Genomic DNA, 19931 nt, shown 5'->3' on the forward strand with positions numbered 1-19931 from the left:
CTACATTAAGTCATTTTCTCTATAATTCAAATACAGAAGTACTTTTGAGAGCCACACAGCATTCCGACTATTCCTGTGTGCTATAAATATGTGATTTATGGGGAAAATGGGTACTGTGTCACATTTGAACTGTGAAATATCTGAAAGAAAGGAGAAAAAGATCCTATCCTATTGAGTATTGAAAAGTATGGAAAAATACTTAGTGTGTCCTAAGAGTAAATAGGCACTGTTTGGAAGTGCAAATCAAATGCTAATGTGGCCTTGAGTTTATTTCAAGTATTTTTCAGGAAGCATTTTCATTTTCACAACTCGGTAAGTTCCCCATATTAAACCAGAGTCAAATGATTTTAGATGCCTACTTGAAAATCCTTAAGATCAATGCATTCAACTCCCTTTGTAAAGAAGAAATACACTGCAACTGTTCTTTGAAAACAGATTATCATGGCATATAGGTCATTAGTCACTAAAGAACAGGATCCTTGAGGGTAGAGTCACGGGCTGATTTTTCTTTGCCTTGCACAAAGCTCAGTGTGGGGTGGACGCCTCATTTTTCTTGGCCCAACACCCCTTTCTCTCAGGAGGCAGGAGTCCTCTTCACCGGGAAAACTCCCTCCCCAACTCTGAGTCAAGTAAGAGTGGCCAAACCCATCCCCCTGACCACAGAGGGGAGAAAGCCATCCCCCAGGGTCTCAACGCGTCCTGTCCCAAGATTCTTCACACTTCCACTAAAGAAAGAGCGCAAACAGGGGCCTGAGAGCCCAGGAGCTGCTGGCAGCTGTGTTACTGGCTGAGAGGGGAAAGTCAGTTTGAGAGAAAGATCCCTTAAGGGCTTTCTTCTCTGAGTGGGGATGCCCCGCAGCCACCAACTGGGTGTCTTCCAGGGATTCGGTTACATGTGGGATCACACATCACAGACAAGGCCATGTTGATCTGAAGGCACCTGTGGTCTACTTTCTTTCTTCTCAGATCCAAGTTAAAATCACAAAATCAAAGCATTCTTAGCTGCTATTTATAAACAAGGAGCCATGCTTTCCAGCTTCTATTCTGCCTCAAGTACCTGAGAGACATTTCAGGCCATTCTTATCATGTAATCCTCCCAACAACCCTACGGGGAAGGAAGCTACTATTATCATCCCCCTTTTACAGACAGAAACCAAACCAAACCGGACGCTATTCTGAGATCTTTAATAACTTGCCCACATTCACACCATCACTACTAGCCTTCTGCCCTTACTTGGAGGGCAGCTGCAACACTGTGTGGTCTAGATTTGGATTCCTCTTAACCATTCCTGTGTAGGCATGAATTACAAAAACACATCTAAACTAAAAGCCTGGTACAAATGTTCTCATTTAAAAAAAAAAAAAAACAAACACATGGAGCTAGCAAGTGGGAAGCTGAACCCAGAGTCTAGAGTGAACCCAGCAAGCCCATCAAACTGGAAATTTCATTCACACACAGTATTTATTGATCCTACACATGGCACCAGCAAGGGCAGCCAAGAGTAGAACTAAGGAAAAGCCTTAGATTTTTACAGAATGTGCCTTTTTGAAAACATTTTTTTTCTACTGTGGTGAATATATAAAAAACTTACCACTTAAGCCTTTTATTTGTTTATTTATAGCCTTTATTTATTTGAGAGAGAGAGAGAGAGTGTGCATGCCCGCATAAGCAGGGGAGGGAGGGATGGAGGGAAAGGGATAAGCAGACTCCCCGCTGAGAAGGTAGCCCCACACGGGACTCAATTCTATCACCCTGGGATCATGACGTGGGCTGAAGGTCGTGATAAATGAGCCACCCATACACCCCAAGAAGAGTGAATCCTAAGCAGGCTCCCCGCTCAGGACAGGCCCAACATGGGGCTCCATCTCATGACCGGAGCCAAAATCAAGAGTCAGACACTTAACCGACAGCACCTTGGAGACACCCCACCATTTAAACCCTTCTAAAGTGTGCACTGCAGTGGCATTAATATACTCACATTGCTGTGCAACTGTCCCCACCATCCATCTCCAGGACTTTTCATCTTCCTAAACTGAAACTCCATACCCATTAAACATTAACATTTCCATCCCACCCCCCAAGCCCCTAGCAGCCATCCTTTTACTTTCTGTCTTTATGAACTTGACTACTCTTGAGTTTCTCATATAAGTGGTAGAGTACATGCTTTCAGTTTTCAACTCCTCCAAGTACTTACTGAAACTGACTACCTGTCCAGCACTGTGCTAGGCTTTATGAGGGGAATATATAAAACATGAGCTCCAATTCCCGCCACAGAGATCATTATACAGCTGACCCTTGTACAACACGGTTTGTACTGCACAGGTGCATTTATATGTGGATTTTTTTTTTATCAATATGGTACTGCAAATGCAATTCTCTTCCTTGTGGTTTTCTTAATATTTTTTTCTCTAGCTTACTTTATTGGAAAAATATAGTATATAATACACATACAAAATATGTGTCAGTTGACTATGTTATTGGTGAGGCTTCTAGTTTGCAGCAAGTTATTAGTAGTTAAATTTTGGGAAAATCAAAGTTACTTGCAGATTCTCAACTCTGAGGAGGATGGTCAATGCACCACCCCCTGTGTTGTTCAAGGGTCAGCTGTAGTTGAGCTGTGAGGGCAAGGCTCACTTCTTGCCAAGTGGGAAGATGTTTACCTCCAATGGGAATATTTACCTGCAAGATACCAACTGGAGGACAGGAGCAATTTAGGGGAGAGAGATCCTAGTTGGTGTAGCCTAAGAAAGCTTCACAGGAGTGGTGACTTGAGGAATAAGAATGAAGTTTGGTTGGACAGAGAGGAAGGTTCTAGATTGATGAAATCATTCAAAAATCCAGGCAGGCTGGATCTTCCCAAACAGCCAGAGCCAAAGCCAATGGGCCACAGCATTCTGATCCAGTGTCTCCAAGAACAGGACAATAAACCCTCGGTCTGTGAATCAGACTTCTGGTTGTATCCCCAAGACACACATGCAATGGTTTCCTTTTCTCGTATTGCAAAAGAGACACAAAAGAAAATCAAAGGTTCCTTGTTGTTATTATTCTTTGTAATTACCTCAGAAAATAGCCAAACCAGCTCTTTTGTGCAAGTCTGCCTTTTTACTTTGGCAAAAGGAATTGGTAAGGACTTCTGAAACTTGAGTGGAATGTCTTTACAGCAGGGTTGGGTGCCATCAACGCTAACCACAGCTGGGGACATAGTCCCCTGGAGTTGTGGTGAGTGAGATAAGCCTCCAGATGCTCACTCTAACCAGTCCCACAGGCCGTTTAAACAAGCATTCTGGGGGTGCCTGGGTAGCTCAGTCATTGTGCATCTGCCTTCAGCTCAGGTCATGGTCCCAGGGTCCTGGGATTGAGCCCCACGTTGGGCTCCCTGCTCAGCGGGAAGCCTGTTTCTCCCTCTCCCACTCCCCTTGCTTGTGTTCCCCCTCTCTCTGTGTCTCTCTCTTTAAAATCTCTTTAAAAAATAAAAAGAAACAAGCAGTCTGCAGCACCACCCAAGCCCCACCAGCACTTTGATCAAATGGCCGAAGGAGCAGCACCCAAAAGAGAACTTTCTGAGCATAACATTCGCTAGGAGAACAGGAAGGCCTGCATCATTGCATCATAACCCTTTGTCTTTTCGTGTCTGTTCTTTCTCCCCTTTAAGATGTGGTTGTTAGGGCGCCTGGGTGGCTCAGTGGGTTAAGCCGCTGCCTTCGGCTCAGGTCATGATCTCAGGGTCCTGGGATGGAGTCCCGCATCGGGCTCTCTGCTCAGCAGGGAGCCTGCTTCCCTCTCTCTCTCTGCCTGCCTCTCCATCTACTTGTGATTTCTCTCTGTCAAATAAATAAATAAAATCTTTAAAAAAAAAAAAAAAAAGATGTGGTTGTTAAAAAAAGAAAAAAAAAGGTAGTCCTTTAGACATAAACATTCCTTAGTGTGTCCCACAGCATATAGGTTTGATTCTGACTCTACATTTGATTCTAACTATATGTAGATTAAAAAAATTTGCAAATGTGGGGGCAAGTGAAGCAGCCAGAAAGTGTACCACGGGCCTTCATGAGGAATTTTACAATGCTAAGAACAATGGAAAATGGTAGCAAGCGGGCCCAGCAAGCCTCCCACAGTCATAGGCTTGGCGTAGTCCATGGTGAATGAACCCACATAAACCATGACAGAATACAGGATGGGGAACCAGTGGATTCTGAAAAGGCATTAAAATTCTGAGAAAAATCCTTATACGATTTCCTCCTAACAGTGCTGAGAACTAGAAATCAATGTCTAATGCCTCCCTTAGTATTCCCCTTGGAGGGGCTGCTACCAGTGCTTTCCTCTTGTTGCAGGGACCTGGAAAAGGCCACCCTGGGGATCGCCACTTTCTAGAGGTGAGTACCTGGGGGTGTTGCTCTCCAAGCAACAGCCTAGTCTCAAGTATACCGAGGCAGGGAACAGGTGTCAGGGAGAAGGGGGAGCTACAAACTGGGTTGGAGCTACTTATTACTAACCTATCACCCATTCTCCTGTTTATTACTTTCTGCTACATATTGAACAGGTTGAATCTCCAAAAGATCTCAGTTCTCACCCACAAAATTGCAATAGTCCAACTGGCCTACTGGTCTCCAGTATGTTCTCTTCAAACACATTTCCCCTACTTCCCCAAAGCATTATACTTAAAATGCAAATCTTACTATTAACACAGTTGCTTAAAACTTCCTCCAGGACAAACTTCAAACTTAGTTCACTGTGTTTCAAGCAAAAAGTAATGTGCATATATATGTAATTGCAGTGAAAACATAGAGTTTCAAAGATATGTTTACATAATCACATCAGTCTTCAAGCAAAAAGCCATCCAGGGAAATAAGCATGAAGTCTATGTTAACATGGTTTCTAACATTAGATGACAGAAAATGATAAAGATAAAAAAATGAGAAAGTTGGGTCTGAAGAAGCCAAGAGGTGAGGACTGAAAATAGTCCACCATGTGGAAATAACTTTTGTTACAACTGTAATTACAGATACAAAATGAAGACATGAAGGACACACATTCACAGTTAACAAATTAAGCCTCTTCATTTTGGCATGCATTTCTTTCTTACTCTCTCTGCTGCCCCAGCCCTGCTTCTTGTGATCACCTCTCAGACTACCTGCATTTAGCTCTTGTCTCATCACTGCATTTGTGGGAGTCCCAGCTAAGAAAGTAGGTATCAGAGTCACTCTAGAGAGTAGAAGCTTGGAACCTCAGAACCTCCAAACCTGAGGATGGGATTTTGGAACTAGATTACCTAGCACTCTGGTGGTAACAAGGACCACATTTTTACTGGTAAGGGCATGATGATAACCCTTGCTGCGCTGTAACTGAAGGATAAAGATTCTCAACTGTAATGGACTAAGGTAAGGAACAGATGAAAGGAGAAATGTTGGTTTATTCAGTAGCTTTGGCTGATCCTATAAAATACATACACCCAGAAGCAGCTAGCCTGATACACCACTAGAACAGTCTATTAAACTATCAGTTAAGGTGTCATTTGGGGAAAGATCTCCCATAAGGATAGGACACTGCCCTCTAGGGTAAATTGTATGCATTAAATCAATGATATGTGGGTCTATTTCCCCAATAACTAGAATATATGGATTCTCAACACTGTATAAGCTTTCAACCACCACAAAACCTGGATCCATAGTGTGTCTATTAGTATGGGTATTATAAGTAGCTAGATCAAATGAAATCTTGCCACTTGTAACAACATGGATGGAGCCAGAGTATCCTGCCAAATGAAATAAGTCAGTCAGAGAAAGACAAATACCATGTGATTTCATTCATATGTGGAATTGAATAAAATAAACAAACAAAGAAAAAAAAGAGAAAACCAAAAAACAGACTCTTAACTACAGAAAACAAATTGATGGTTACCAAAGGGGAGGTGGGTGTGGGGATGAAGGAAACAGGTATGGGGATACACTTACTATGATGAGCGCTGAGTGATGTACAGAATTGTTGAATCACTGTCCTGTACATCTGAAGTTAATTTAACACTGTATGTTAACTGCACTAGAAATAATATATATATATATATATTTTTTTTTTTTTTAAAGATAGCTAGACCCTACCCTTTTCCCCAATCTTCAGCTCCTCAAACTACCTTCTACTTTTTTCTAGGTCAGCTAAACTGTAGGCAGCTGCTAACCACTGCTCCCATTCCCTACCCCCACAAAAAGAATAATTTTGAGAACACTTTCCCAGCCAATCTTCCCCATCCCATTGCCCATTCCTGCAACTCCGTTCCCCAGGTTCCAGGTTTGATTTTTTTGGGCAAACTTTTCTTCTTCCCTCCCTTCCTCTCCTTTCTTCCTTCCTTCCTGCCCTCTTTCCTTCGGATTCTGCCAAGATGCATACAATTAGGAAAAAACTAAATAATCCAGGGAATCAGGATAAAAGGAAAATAAAAGATTAGCACCAAGAAAAGTTGACAGTGTTATGAGTTGAATTGAGTAACCCCCCTGGGAAAAAAAAAAGTTGACAATCTAATCCCAGGTACCTGTGAATGTGACCTTATTTGGAAATAGGATGTTTGCAAAGGTAATCAAATGCAGACAAGGTCATTAGGGTGGGGCTTAATCCAATATGACTGGTGTCTTTATTTTTTTTTAAGACTTTATTTATTTGAGAGAGAGTACTCACCACATGAACGCTAAAGAGCAGGGCTGAGGGGGACAGGCAGAGGAAGAGGGAGAAGCAGACTCCCCAGTGGGCAGGGAGCCCTATATGGGGCAATCCCAGGATCCTGGAATCATGACCTGAACCAAAGGCAGATACTTAACGGACTGAGCCACCCAGCCACAGCTATTTTTTATTTTTATTTTTTAAAGATTTTAAGTAATCTGTATACCCAACGTGGAGCCCAAAACCCCAAGAGCAAGAGTCACATGCTCCACCAACTGAGCCTGCAAGGTGTCCCCAATATGACTGCTGTCTTTATAAGAAGAGGGAAACTTAGACACAAACACACAAGGAGAAGGGCATGTGACAACAAAGGTAGAGACTGGAGGACAAAGCTGGAAACCAAGGATGACTGGCTACCACCAGAAGCTAGGAATAGGCAAGGAAGGATTTTCCCTACAGGTTTTAGACAGACTATGACCCTGCTGACACCCTGATTTTGGACTTATAACCTTCCATACTGTGAATAAATTCCTGTTGTTTAAACCACTTAGTTCATGGTAATTTGTTAGAGAACCACTAGAAAACGAATAGAGTAGGCATTCATTATATATTTGACTCTTAGTCTCTTCCTATTAGCGGAAGCAAGAAAAAGTCTGTTACATGATCCACAGTGCCCACAGGATTGAGGGATACAGAGCTTTTCATGACACTGAGAGTTCAGAGAATGGTCTCCACTGGGTCCTACAAAAAAAAACAAAACAAAACCCAAAAAACCCAAACCATTGTGGGAATCAATGGATCACTATAGTGGATGACATCATGACACTAGGCCCAATAATAAGTTTTATGCAGCTATTTCCTACAAGGGGGGTATCCAGGAATCAGAAATGAAGAAGAAAACAGTATTACCAACTTTAGAGAAATAAAAAGGACTATAAAGGAATACTAGATACAACTGTCTACCAATACATTAGGTAACTTGGATGAAATGGACAAATTCCTAAAAAGATATAAACTACCAAAACTGACTTGAGAAGAGATGATCTGAGTAAATCTAAACAAATGAAAAGATTGAATTAGGAATCAAAACACTGTTCATAAAGCCCAGGCCCAGACGGCTTCCCTGTGGAATTCTACCAAACATTTACTTTTTAAAGATTTTTAATTTAGTTTATTTGAGAGAGATAGAGCAAGCAAGGACAAGGAAGGGAAGGGCAGAAGGAGAAGCAGACTCTCCACTGAGCAGGGAGCCCAACATGGGGCTTGAACCCAAGATCCTGAGATCAGGACCTGAGCCGAAGGCAGACACTTAACAGACTGAGCCATCTGGGAACCCCTCTTCCAAACATTTAAAAAAGAATACCAATTCTTCACAAACTCTTCCCAAAAAGAGAAGAGGAAGAAATACTTTTCAACTCATTTTATGAGGCCAGTATTACTTAGACACCAAAACCGGACAAAAACGTCACAAGGAAACTACAGACCAAATGCACATATAGAACCTACCAAAAGAGTATGTTCCAAGTACACAGCTCTATAATTTTATGCATTTGAGGTAATCTCCATAAACAATTTTCTCATGATGGGTTTTTGGTAATATCAGACAGCAGATCTCAAGGCTATAATCTTTGGGAAGCATCTGGGGAGTAAATATTCTTTGTTACCAATGAAATGCAGGTCTTTATGCTTTGCCAGCATCTAGAACAGGGAATAGAAATGAGATCTTCTGACGAAAACTAAATGTTATTTATTTATTGTTAAATGGATGACAAAAGTTAGGGGAACTGCCACTACCAAAGCAAGAACTAAAGAGCATTTTTCTTACTGCAACTTGAACAAAGAACATGGGACAAAGAAGAGTTATTAGATAGCTGACATATATTTTATAATTTATTTAAAATTTAATTTAAAATTACAAGAAAGAGATTCTAACTCATAAGAAAGTTCAAGCATCCACTCAAACACAGAAAAGATAGGCTCTATTTCTCTGGACTTCAAAAATAAATTCAAAACACATCTTGGCTAGGATAACAAACATGTAATTCTAGGAGTCCAAATCCTATACTTTTTCAAGTCTTGCTTAAATGTTGTCAGTTAAAAAAAAAAAAAAAAAGTGTAGCTATTTTCAAATTAGTGTGGCACCTGAATGTTTCCTCTTACATCATTTTCCATTTTCTTCTTGGAGTTGCATTTGTTGTACTATCTTACTGAAGTGTAATCTTTTTGAGGGCAGGTACAATCCCTCGAATCTCCAGACTCCTACTCAGGTTTAAAATAGCATTTTGCTCATAACCAGCACTTACGACAAACTGTTCCATGAACTAATGAAAATATCATGTATCTCATTACATGGTCAGCCTAAAGCCAAATGGATTTTTAAAGTATTCAAAGTAATAAAAGTATTCAAAGTAATAAAGCCTCCTGTTAAAAGGATTACCAAATATAATAATCTTTAAAAATATGAATTAAGCCACAAATAAGAGATGACTTAACCAGATTCATTGATACTAGTTACTGCTCTTATAATCGATGTCCACGTAGTTAAGTGTCCCTCTGAGAAAAGAAAGGTCAACCTAATAGTTTTCACATTGCAAAATTATCCTTTTTAAGACACCCAACCAGTTTCTTCTGAAACCAATCTTGGAATGGTAAGGAGAAACTCCATTAATGGACAGTGACACTTAGACATTGATCTAATTCATAGAAAAAAGTGAGGTTGAAAAAAACTCGCTGAGGCCAATAAAATGTGAACAGAACTGGGGTGCGCAAATGTGAGCTGTTTTAAGAGCACCATGTGCCAGTGGTGTATAAGAGTTGGTTGTGAGATTTCCAGAAATTTGGCAAGTCACTTGTGACACTTGTTAAAAGTAGCTTGAAATCAGCCGCGGTGGGAGTATTTACAACACGGAAATAGCAAAGACTACAAATCAGGACTCTTCTTCCCTCAAAGTTGGTTCCAGCACACAGCGGCAAAGTGAGTGTATCCCCCAAAAAGTTGATCTTTCAATCCGGAGCGCGGAGTAAGGAAAACTAGTGGAATCGATGTAGCAGATGTAATTTGCCTGAGAAATGAGTATTTCTCTCTTATTATAAATCACTGAGTTGTAGGCGTTGTTACCTCAACATGATCCATGCAAAGCTGATACCCTAGCGTTATTAAGTTTTCAAACACCAAAGAGCCCTACCTTTACCTGTCCAGACTTCCCTTCGGTGGGTTTCTTTTGACAACTTGAACCATCTGACACCTTGAACCTGAAAGGATGCAAACTGCACTCAGACTCAAGACAGGAAACCAGGTCTTGGAAGGTTAATGTAAAAGTATAAAATAAAAATTAAAATTTTAAAAAGCACTAAACAACTGCATCATTTTTAAACCTTGGCGAACACCAGTCTGTCACTCGTGGACCTGGATGGCTAAGGAGTGACCATCCAGCCCTTTCCCCTACGGGTCACACGTTACCGTCCCCCCTTTCACCCCCCAGATGCGTGAATTGAGCGCTGTGTCTTTAAGGCAGACTCGCGGAGGTTTCTGCACAGGACAAAATGTCTGCGAGGATCTGGAGGGGACCGGCGATCCCAGACTTGTAGCCCGCCTCCTGCTCCTGCCGCGCTTTGGGGGTGATGGGGTGAGTGTGCGCCGCCACGCAGGCGGCCGTGCTCCCGGAGGCCAGGTCGGGTTGCGGCCCCGCAGGGATCTGGGGGAGAAGGGGGGCGGCGAAGGGAACGGGGACCAGTCCCGGGCCTCAGGGGCCGCAGGTGAGCAGCAGCCCGCAAACGCCACTGTGCGGTATCCTAACAGGCTGGCTGCTGCGCGGGCTGCCGGACGTGCCCTTCCTTCGCTGTGCTCAGGTTGTTCCTAGTGGGAAAGACGCATGTGGCCCCGAATTCTGTCCAAAGGCACTGTTGAGCTTCTTTCAGCACCTCCTTTTTGCTCCTCCAGTCCCCTTTCAAAAAAGTTATTTGAGAACATCGAAAATCATCTGTTCTCCTTTTAGTAAAATTGCCTTTTTACAGACTTTTAACAGTGGCAAATGGCTGTGTGCCCTGTAGTGTGCTCTTTCTCTGAGACTTTTTTTTATTGTTTCTCATTTTGGAGAGGAGACGAGCCAGATGCTCAAAAAGGAATCCCTGCCCCCATCTCCACTGTGCTCAAACAAAAGAATTTTCCGATCCTCTCCGAGTCCAGAGGAGCAGTTTGCTGTAACTATTTACAGTAGCCAAATGCCCGAAGCTTACAGAACAAAAAAATTTTTCTTTCTTGAAAGAAAAAAATACCATCCAAACTTTGAATTAGCCCAGAGTACATGGATATGGTGTTAAACAGAAGCTGTTGTAGAAAAAGCTTAATAGAGGCTCCTGGGTTTCTTAGTCGTTAAGTGTCTGCTTTCCACTCGGGTCATGATCCCAGGGTCCTGGGATCCAGCCCCTCATGGGGCTTCCTGCTCAGCGGGAAGCCTGCTTCTCTCTCTCCCACTCCCCCTGCTTGTGTTCCCTCTCTTGCTATCAAATAAATAATATATTTAAAGAAAAAAAGCTTAATAAATTGACATAATTAAGGTAATTATTTTATGAACTTTGCATTCTTGTATTATTTGTATGCCCTTTGGGGCCAAAACTGGCTTGAGGCAAAATACAATAAAAAGTATGCAACAATGTGTAAAATGGCCAAGAACCAAAACAAGGTAATTCTCTATTAAAAATTCTTTGTATTACAAAGACTTCAAAGTAGGGCTGTTTTAAATTCCTGTAATTCATACTACAGCATGCATTTTACAAGACAAAAATGGATCAACACCCTTCTTTTGAGGAATGTATGTATTAAAGTAATGTAGACCTAAAATAAAGGTTCAGTTTAGGACTGAAACTTTTCATTTTTAAAAATGCATTAATAGAGAATACATCTGGCCTTTTAGCTAATGGTAGAGGTATCTAAGATTTTGGCTTAACACATTCAAAGAACATCTCTGACTCACCATACAATTAGCTGTGGGTTCAGTATGTTTTTTACAGTCCATGTGTAATCTTTTATCTAAATATTTTCACACTTACCCTGTACTGAGTTGAGTATCCACACTTCACAGTTTGGAGGCATTTTTTTTTGTTTTTTAACTTCATCTAAGTCTTCAGCCTCATGATCCCAGACTAATTTTTCTGATTGGCTGGATCTGTTTATAAAGAGATGAATCCATGGTAGTAAACTAATATTTTTTTTTAATTACGTTACATTAGTCACCATACAGTGCATCATTAGTTAACAGAGATGGACAAGTAACAGGTGAACAAATTGTGGTTTCCTTGATATTTCAATTGTCAACGCTAATTATTTGTTTTAATTATTATGTTCTGCTTTGACTGAGTTACTGGTGGATGAAGTAAATGAAAATGTTTTTAGTGTTTCCACCCAAGTAGTGAATTTCACATTAGTGTGAATTTCTTACCTAAGATCCAGGCTCAACATACATGTATTTGCTTATAACTCTGTCAGATTAATCCATCTGAAGTAATTAGCCTTGGCTGTGGAAGAACAAACAGAGCTATAGTTCATTTGCTATTCCCTTTTGAGAACATTGCCTGGTTCTTTGGTCTTTAGCCTGCCTAATATTTTATATGTGTCCTAGCATAAGTATAAAGTAACAAAATTAACTTCTGTGGGTGTTTTATAGAATGATTCCTAATGTTACAGTCATGTACGTATATACACCCAAATTTACACAAATTATTCAACCAAGTTTTGATCTCCCTTATTCTCTATATTGTTATTCAGGGAGATGATACTGAAGAATCTGGGTTTTAATCTGATAGATTATTAGAAGACTAGAACTTTAGAGAACTGCAAATAAAACTTCAAATGCATTTTGAAATAATTAATGTGCATTTATTATCTTCCACAGGCTTAAACGTCTTATCATTCCTTCCAGATAATGGATACTCAAATGAAACTCACTATGGGCGAGTTCAGAGGTGTGGTACCAACTCTCCCCTCCTCCATGAAACAACTAAAATCTACTTTTCTTTCAGCTTTTTCCCCTCCCCAAAACTGGACTAGAACATTTCCATTATTAAATTAATTTCATGCTAGCTACTTCCACTTAGCATCAAGAAATCTTACTTTAAAATATGAGCTTGGAAGCCTAGTTATAAGACTAAAGAATTGGAATTTTATGAGAGTCAGCACTCGTGCCTATGTGTTTTTGTGAATTTGGGGCCCTGAAGGAGCTCAGGAAGGGAGGAGATGCTGAAGCAGGAGTGTCTGCATGAACATTTGCGTTAGGGCCCCCAATGCCCACCCTTTCCCCAGTATAGACATTGCATGATGGAATTCACCCTCATGAGTGTACAGTGCTCTGACCTTTACCATGTGTATCAGAATTATTGCAGAAGTGTCTCTCCCCACCAGACATTTTCTTCACCTTAGCTGACCATGTAGTTAATAGGTGTGTGTTTTTCTTGGTTACTTGGTAAGGAAGTATTACACATCGTAGGGTTCCAAGTCACTAGACCTCCCCATCATTTTCTACCTGAGAGAGGAGCAACCTATTTTTCGTAAAGGTCCATTTACGAAGTGAAAATAAATTTGGCTGGGGAGGGAAGATGGATCTGTGATTCTTTTTTGCTTTTTATATTCAAAATCCTCAAGAGAATATTTCCAGCTTAAACTACCTACTCTATTGAATAACAATGTCAAAGAGAGTAATAATACTCCCTTTAGCCACTAAGATACTAATGTGGGTGTGTTTGAACAGTCAAGCCTGGTAGTCTTTTTTTGTTCAGGCCCTGAAGTTATACAGCACTGCAGAGTCCAACAGTAAGATCATTTGGATTATCTAATTTCAGCCACAGGTTTAGAGGCAGATAATTTTATCATTTTCCTTGACAGATGGAGAGACTGGGATTTGGTGAGCTGGGTCTAAGAAAACTAGAGTCAAGTTCATTGCATTGAATGCAGCATCCCTTGAGTGCCAAGGGAGATGAGCAAGGTGGGCGGGCAGTCCTCCCACAGCACCTCCATCTCCTGTGCATACAGAATCTCCTTCTGTTCAGGCAGGACCAGCAAACCACCTGATGCTGAGCAACCTCACACCCTGGGTTCCCTCCAGGGCCAGATGGCAGCACACTATGCCCCACAGGACTGTGCTCTCCAGTCTCGTAGTTAAGGCTGCCTAGCCCAGCTTGCACTCACATGCCTGAGGATTTATAAAATTACTTTGTATTTATGTTGTTGGGAAGCTACTCTGTGAAGGTGTGTACACAGGTTGTGTCTCCATAACATCCGCTTTATTGAATCATAAAGCAATGTTAACACAGTTGTAAAAGCAGGTTCAGAATTCCAAACTCAATGACATTTCACTGTGCATTTAACTTGGCTTCATACGAGACTCACAATAGAAAGTACAATTTAAAGTCATAAGACAAGATAAAATAAGGGACGTTAATGAACCAAATGCAGTCAGTCTATGAGCGCACAGCTGATGAGGTCTTGACCAATGTGGGTCCACTCAGTGCTTCCCTTCCTGCTTAGTACGTTCAAGCAGTGGAGGATCCCTGTTATTTTCCGAGATCAATTGGGCAGAATCTTCAGTAGCAGTTGCCTTTTTGATGCGGTCAGACATGGAAGGGTCAGCATCTGGAGAATAGAACAGTTTGCTATAAAAATCTTCCCTTTTTAAAGGAGTTTGATGAGTCTAGCCCTTCCAGACTTCTGATTCTACTGATCACCACTTCTCGGTTCATCCAGGCTCTCTTGCTGGTCATCACTTCTGGGTGCCACCAGGCTGAGACTTTTGGTGATATTTATTCTCAGTTCATCACCCTTGTCTGCTTTCCTGATTCATGACATCACTGCTGGACATGAGTGACTCCATCTTGCCTCTCCATATTATATGTAGACCCTGCCATATAAATAGTCTACCTAAATGTATCCACAAATGTGCATGCTTTCCTAAGACCTCTTTACTCCTCCTTTTGTGTTTACCTCTTCCCATTCTCTTTTCACACCAGCTGCCACTCCTCAACCGACAATGTATCTTTATACCAGCTGCCACTCCCCAAGTGACAATGTATCTTCCTCCTTATTTTTCTTCATATATATATATAATCTTCATAAATGCTACACAGATCTATACTAATAATAATGACATCATAATATATATATTTTTTTCTGCATCTGGCTTTTCTTCCTGAAAAGTTCCTCCAGAAATCCTTCTAGGTCTGCTAGCAGAGCTCCAATCCATCCTTTTTAATGGCTGCACAATATTCCCAGGTGTGAATACCCATTATTTACCCAGCCATTTTCCAGTGGACAGGCGTTTCTGTGTTTCCAGTTTTTTGCATTCCAGACAATACTATAATAAACATCCTAATACATATTATTTTATGTATTGATACTTTTAGTTCTACAGAATAGATTCCCAAGAATGGGATCCCTGATTGTACCTATTTTTAACTAACAAATCACCAGACTGCTTTCCTAAAAGCCTCCACATCTCCACTAGTAATGCACAAGTGTACCCTTTTCTTTGCCTCCCTTCTAGCTTTGGCTGGCAGACCTCTTATGTTTTTGTTAATGTGATGGATCTAAAATGAGACCTTACTGTTACTTTAATAGCACTTCCCTGAATATAAGTGCTGTATATCTTTTCACAAATTCCTTGGCCATCTGACTTTGTTCTTAGGTCATTTACCTACTTGTATTTCTTGCCCATTTTTCTTTTGGGTTGTTCGTCTTTTTCTTGTCAGTTTTTAAGAGCTCTTTGTGTATTAGGGTTGTGTCTGAAGTTGCTAAGGCTTCTCTCCCAACCCAAGGTAGCAGACTAGGAGGATTCTCTCCCTCTGTACTGTAGGGATAGTTGAAACAAGCCCAGGGGTTGTTTGGCAGAACTAGGAAGGCTATGATGACCTCTGGCCCCAGATGCCTGGTCACTGTTTAGATACTTAGTCTGAACAGAAGACTGTATTGAGCCAGAATGTAGCTGTGTGCGGAGGACTGAGAAGGTGAGGCAGTTCAGTACTGTGCTGCCTTCTACCGGTTAAGACCTCCGAGAGTGAAGGCCTGCCAAGGCAGAGGATGTCCCTCTGCCGCCCTTGGAGGGGCAGCGCTGTGCTGGCCAACATTTATGGTGCTGCATGTCCCTGGCTCAGATGAGACAGTCCACTAAGTCCAAAGGATTAAGACATCAAAATCAGTGCTTCTCACTCTTGTTTCCACCTTCGCTCTGACGACAGATGGCATTCATATATGTGGCACTCCTCTGGGCATCCCAGATTTTGAAGAAACTCAGAAACATCTTGCAGGGAGGTAAAGCATGACAGTAATTGGTCACCCCTGGCACTTTTAAGGGCACATCAGTAATGCTCACTCTCAGACTTTGGCACAGGTAAGATAGTCTGCAGTTTTATATACACTTTTCAACCCCCCAGCTCAAGAAAGCATATCAGAATGCAAAGTGACAGTCTTGATATAGAAAACCTTTAAATCTCTTTTAGTTTATAAAAATTCAAGGATTCATAATCCTATTCTCTTCCCTTTGTGCCTATGTAATAAGAAAGGAACTCTGTAAAGAGAGGATTCTAATGTAAAAGAAATGAACTTAAAAAAAAAATTTTAGGTGAATTTAGGTTACCAAAAATAATTTTTTATACTAAAATCTGGTCTATTTACTAACCATAATGTTATATAACCTTAATGTTTACTAAGCATAAATGTAAAAAATTATCCTTGAAAATGGGGTGTAACTCCAGTCCTCATCCTATTACTCCTGCTTCCGGGACTTCAGGGATTTAGTAAATCTCTTGGAGGATATCTAGCCTTTTAATTTCCAAAGACTTTTTATACTAATTGGCCTTCATGAGGAACTACATTCAAATCAGTGCCTGCTGTATCACAAGATATGTAAACAGCTAGTTTTTTTTTTTTTTTTTGTTAGAAGATGGCTGTACTTGTCTTTTTTGATGATTCTGGTAAATTTGTTACCTTTTTCCAAAATCTGATATGTTAAATGTCATGTCTGACCCTGACTAGAACAGCTCAGTAACAAGACTCTTAGCAACTGAAATAAAAGCTTACACTAAATACTACTACTATTAGAGCAACTTATTTTTCCTGTTCTTAACTGTGTCTTCCGTCATTCCCAGTGACGTTATACAAAGAGATTCTGGACATTTATCATCTCCACTGCTGTTGGTTCAAAACTTGACAGTACGAATGGACACAGGCTATCTCACTATGCATCTTGGCCTTGATTTTCCCCCTGAAATAAGCTCTCAGAAGATGTCTAAGCCTGCGTGTTCTCTTATTATTTTTAAATTTTCAAAACAAATTTGTTTAAAATCACACATTTGGTCCTTTATGAAGTTACATCCTGAAGAATAAACTTCACCTTTTCTATTTCTCCTTGTTTGATAGATTACTGCTGTGATAAACCGTTTTAACAGGAAAGACTTTACAATGATAGTCCCCAGGTTGTGCTTCTATCCTTTTAACCACCTATATTTGTTGGACAGACCAAGAAGCTATTACTTTTCTTTATTTCCTTCCTCAATTAAAAGCATTGACAAGGGTTTTTATCTTTTAAATGTATAAAGGGATGAGCAATACAGGAAACTGATTTGTTTTATAACTGGAGCAACTCTGATAGGGTGAGAGGAAAAAAAGAACACAAGAGTAACGTGGTTCTAGCCAGTATTTCTAGTATCTGTTTAGGGAGCTGTTTACTGAATTTCTTTTACTCACGGCCTGCCCTTTTATTTCTCCTAGCACTGCTGATGGTTCTTTAGAACTCAGGATTCATGCTGCAGTGTTTCTACGGGAGAACTGACATTGGCTGGAAACCCTGAGGCATGACAGGGACCCCCCAAGGCCCACAGGATATGGCCTACCAACTAACTTAAAGGTAAAATTTTACAAAACTGCTTTGTATATTTGTTTTCCTAAATATGTATACTTTTAAAACATTTTAGTGGTTTTTAGTACTGCCATTTTCCTCAGAAGCACATCGTTTTTAAAGTCATAAAACAAAGACTTGTATTTTGAAAAACAACGTCCTCACTGAAAGGTCTTTAAAAAAGGCTGTTCACCCGGGGCACCTACAGCCATGAAGTTTAAGAAACCAATTTTCTGTCCCAAGGCTTTCTTTTCGCCTCGTTTTTACAGTCTGTTGCCTAACCCTGAGAGCAGAAGACAAAAAGAAGTTTACTCTGCGAAGAGTAACGTTTGTGGAAGAGAGCAGGGGAAACTAGTTAAAACTAGTTAGTACAGCACCGACTGGGCTGGTGCTTCCCCTTTGTTCGCGTCAGACCCTGCGAGCAGGGACCCGTCTGATCTGGAAGACAGCTCCCAGTCAAGGGGCGGAAGGGGTAGGCAGGGCTAACATTCCCTGAGGACTAAACCGTGTAACAGGAAGAAGAAACCCAGGTACCACCCAGACGTAATAAAAAGGAGGCCACCTCTGGCCACCGAAGTTGTGCGTGTGGGTGTGTGTGTCGTCGCGTGGCTGTCCTTACCCCTTTCTCCCTCGGAATGTAGGCGCGGCGGAGAGAATGCGGAGTGACGAGCTGGCGGCGCCCATGGAAGACACCCGCGGGCCGGACGATGCGGAGGCGCGGGGCGGCCCGTGTCCCGGCCTGGCCCCGGTGCCTCCCGGCCGCCTGGGGGCGCCCTACTGCGAGGCCTGGGGCTACTTTCATCTGGCCCCCGCGCGCCCGGGCCACGCCGCGGGCCAGTGGGCCACCTGCCGGCTGTGCGGGGAGCAGGTGAGCCGCGGCCCGGGCTTCCACGCCGGTACCCCGGCGCTGTGGCGGCACCTCAAGAGCGCGCATGGGCGGGAGCTGGAGAAGAGCGCCGCCCGCCGCTCGCCGCCCGCCGCCCCTTGCCCGCCGCCGCGGGCACCGCCGGGCGCCGCCGCGGCCGCCGAGGGCGACTGGGCGCGCCTGCTGGAGCAGATGGGCGCGCTGGCCGTGCGCTGCAGCTTGCGTGAGCGAGAGCTGGCGCGGCGCGAGGCGGCCGTGGAGCAGGGCGAGCGCGCCCTGGAGCGGAGGCGGCGGGCCCTGCAGGAGGAGGAGCGCGTGGTGGCCCAGGCGAGGCGGGAGCTGCAGGCCGAGAGGGAGGCGCTGCAGGCGCGGCTGCGGGAAGTGAGTCGCCGCGAAGGCGCCTTGGCCGCCGCCTCTGTCCCGCTGCAGACCCCGCTCAAAGAAGAGCCGGGTGGGGAGAGGGACGGCTACATAATCACCAAGGTCCTGCTGTAGGCTGTGGCCGCCTTCCGCCCCCCAGTCCTTCCCATGCCAGCGCTGCTCCAAGTGTCGCTGGACCGGCCTTACCTAGGACCTGAATCTCAGGCCCGCCGACATCTCCACCGGTAGGCCCTTGTCACTAACGCTCCGTGACACCCCCCCAACCCCGGGGGGGCCTGTAGGCACAAGCTCCAGTGGCCTCCTTTGTTCTTGGCCTTTAGTGAGCACCGGTGCAGGAGCTGGTTTTCCTCCAACTGCCTTTGGAATGACAGCTCCAGCAACTTCGAGAGACTAGGTCACCGAAGCAGTCTTGTAACCGGTGACTTTGAAAGGACACAAACTTCCTCGTGTACCAAAGACTATCCTACTACGTGCCTGTACACCAGCCAGGGCAACCCAGGGTGGAGGGTGCTTGGAAATTAGGATAAAGCATTTTATCCAATAAGAGTTTTACTCATTTCCCAATGAATAAATAAATTTTTGGTAATTGGTTTGCCTAGCAGGAAGTTCTGAAAATGGGGCCATTTAGCTTCCACAACGGCTCTTTACCCTGTCCTCTCTAGTGCCTCATCAGAGCAGTCTGGGAGAACCCCTATTTACTCCACTCCCTAGCTTGCAGATAGTACCAAGTGCACCCTGTCCCCACACCAGCTGTTTTCTTTCCGTTTCAGACCCAGTGCCAGCTGTGAGTTTCCCAACTTTCCTGCCTCACTCTCCCTTACTAGCAAAACATGACCTCCTCCCTCGTTGTTAGGAAGAGATCTTGATTTCCCACATATCCACAGTCCTCGCTTCTGGGCCACAGTAGAAGGCAGGCATTCCTTCAATCTGAGGCCATCTCTGCCTCTTTATCTGTTTTCATCCATTTCTCTTCCACCATTACTAGACCTGTGCTCCATTACTGTTTCTTCTTTCCTCTTATTTCCTCCCTTCCCCAGACTATGGTTCCTCAGTAACACCCAGTCTACCCTGTACTAAAAAGAAAGACTCCCCCAGCCTGGCTGCTCCCACTGAACACTATCCAAGGGGGGCCTGGTTATTCTTGCTGCCTATACTTCCT

The 19931-nt window shown here is 42.8% G+C and overlaps 2 protein-coding genes, 1 long non-coding RNA gene and 1 other non-coding gene across 4 annotated transcripts in view; 2 read left to right on the plus strand and 2 right to left on the minus strand.

Annotated features, from left to right (window-relative positions):
- Positions 1-11807, minus strand: part of LOC122918375 — a 62714-nt gene extending 50907 nt beyond the window's left edge. The window contains exons 1-2 of the long non-coding RNA XR_006386590.1: positions 11696-11807; positions 9838-9898 (exon numbers count right to left, since the gene is read on the minus strand). This is a non-coding gene — a long non-coding RNA (uncharacterized LOC122918375). The remainder of the gene's footprint in view (positions 1-9837; positions 9899-11695) is intronic.
- Positions 10163-19364, plus strand: ZBED3 (zinc finger BED-type containing 3). The gene is made up of 4 exons (XM_044266723.1): positions 10163-10272; positions 12538-12607; positions 17400-17535; positions 18168-19364. The coding sequence occupies exon 4, from the start codon at positions 18182-18184 to the stop codon at positions 18884-18886; it is 705 nt and encodes a 234-aa protein (XP_044122658.1). The 5' UTR covers positions 10163-10272; positions 12538-12607; positions 17400-17535; positions 18168-18181; the 3' UTR covers positions 18887-19364.
- AGGF1 (angiogenic factor with G-patch and FHA domains 1) overlaps positions 13900-19931 on the minus strand; it is a 56802-nt gene continuing 50770 nt past the window's right edge. The window contains exon 15 of the mRNA XM_044266693.1: positions 13900-14270. The gene's annotated coding sequence lies outside the window, so the exon portion shown is untranslated. The remainder of the gene's footprint in view (positions 14271-19931) is intronic.
- LOC122898334 lies at positions 15623-15760 on the plus strand. The gene has a single exon (XR_006383001.1). It is a non-coding gene; the product is annotated as a small nucleolar RNA SNORA47 (small nucleolar RNA).

This window comes from Neovison vison, chromosome 1 (genome assembly GCF_020171115.1).
Source record: "Neovison vison isolate M4711 chromosome 1, ASM_NN_V1, whole genome shotgun sequence".
Taxonomy (NCBI): Eukaryota; Metazoa; Chordata; class Mammalia; order Carnivora; family Mustelidae; genus Neogale; species Neogale vison.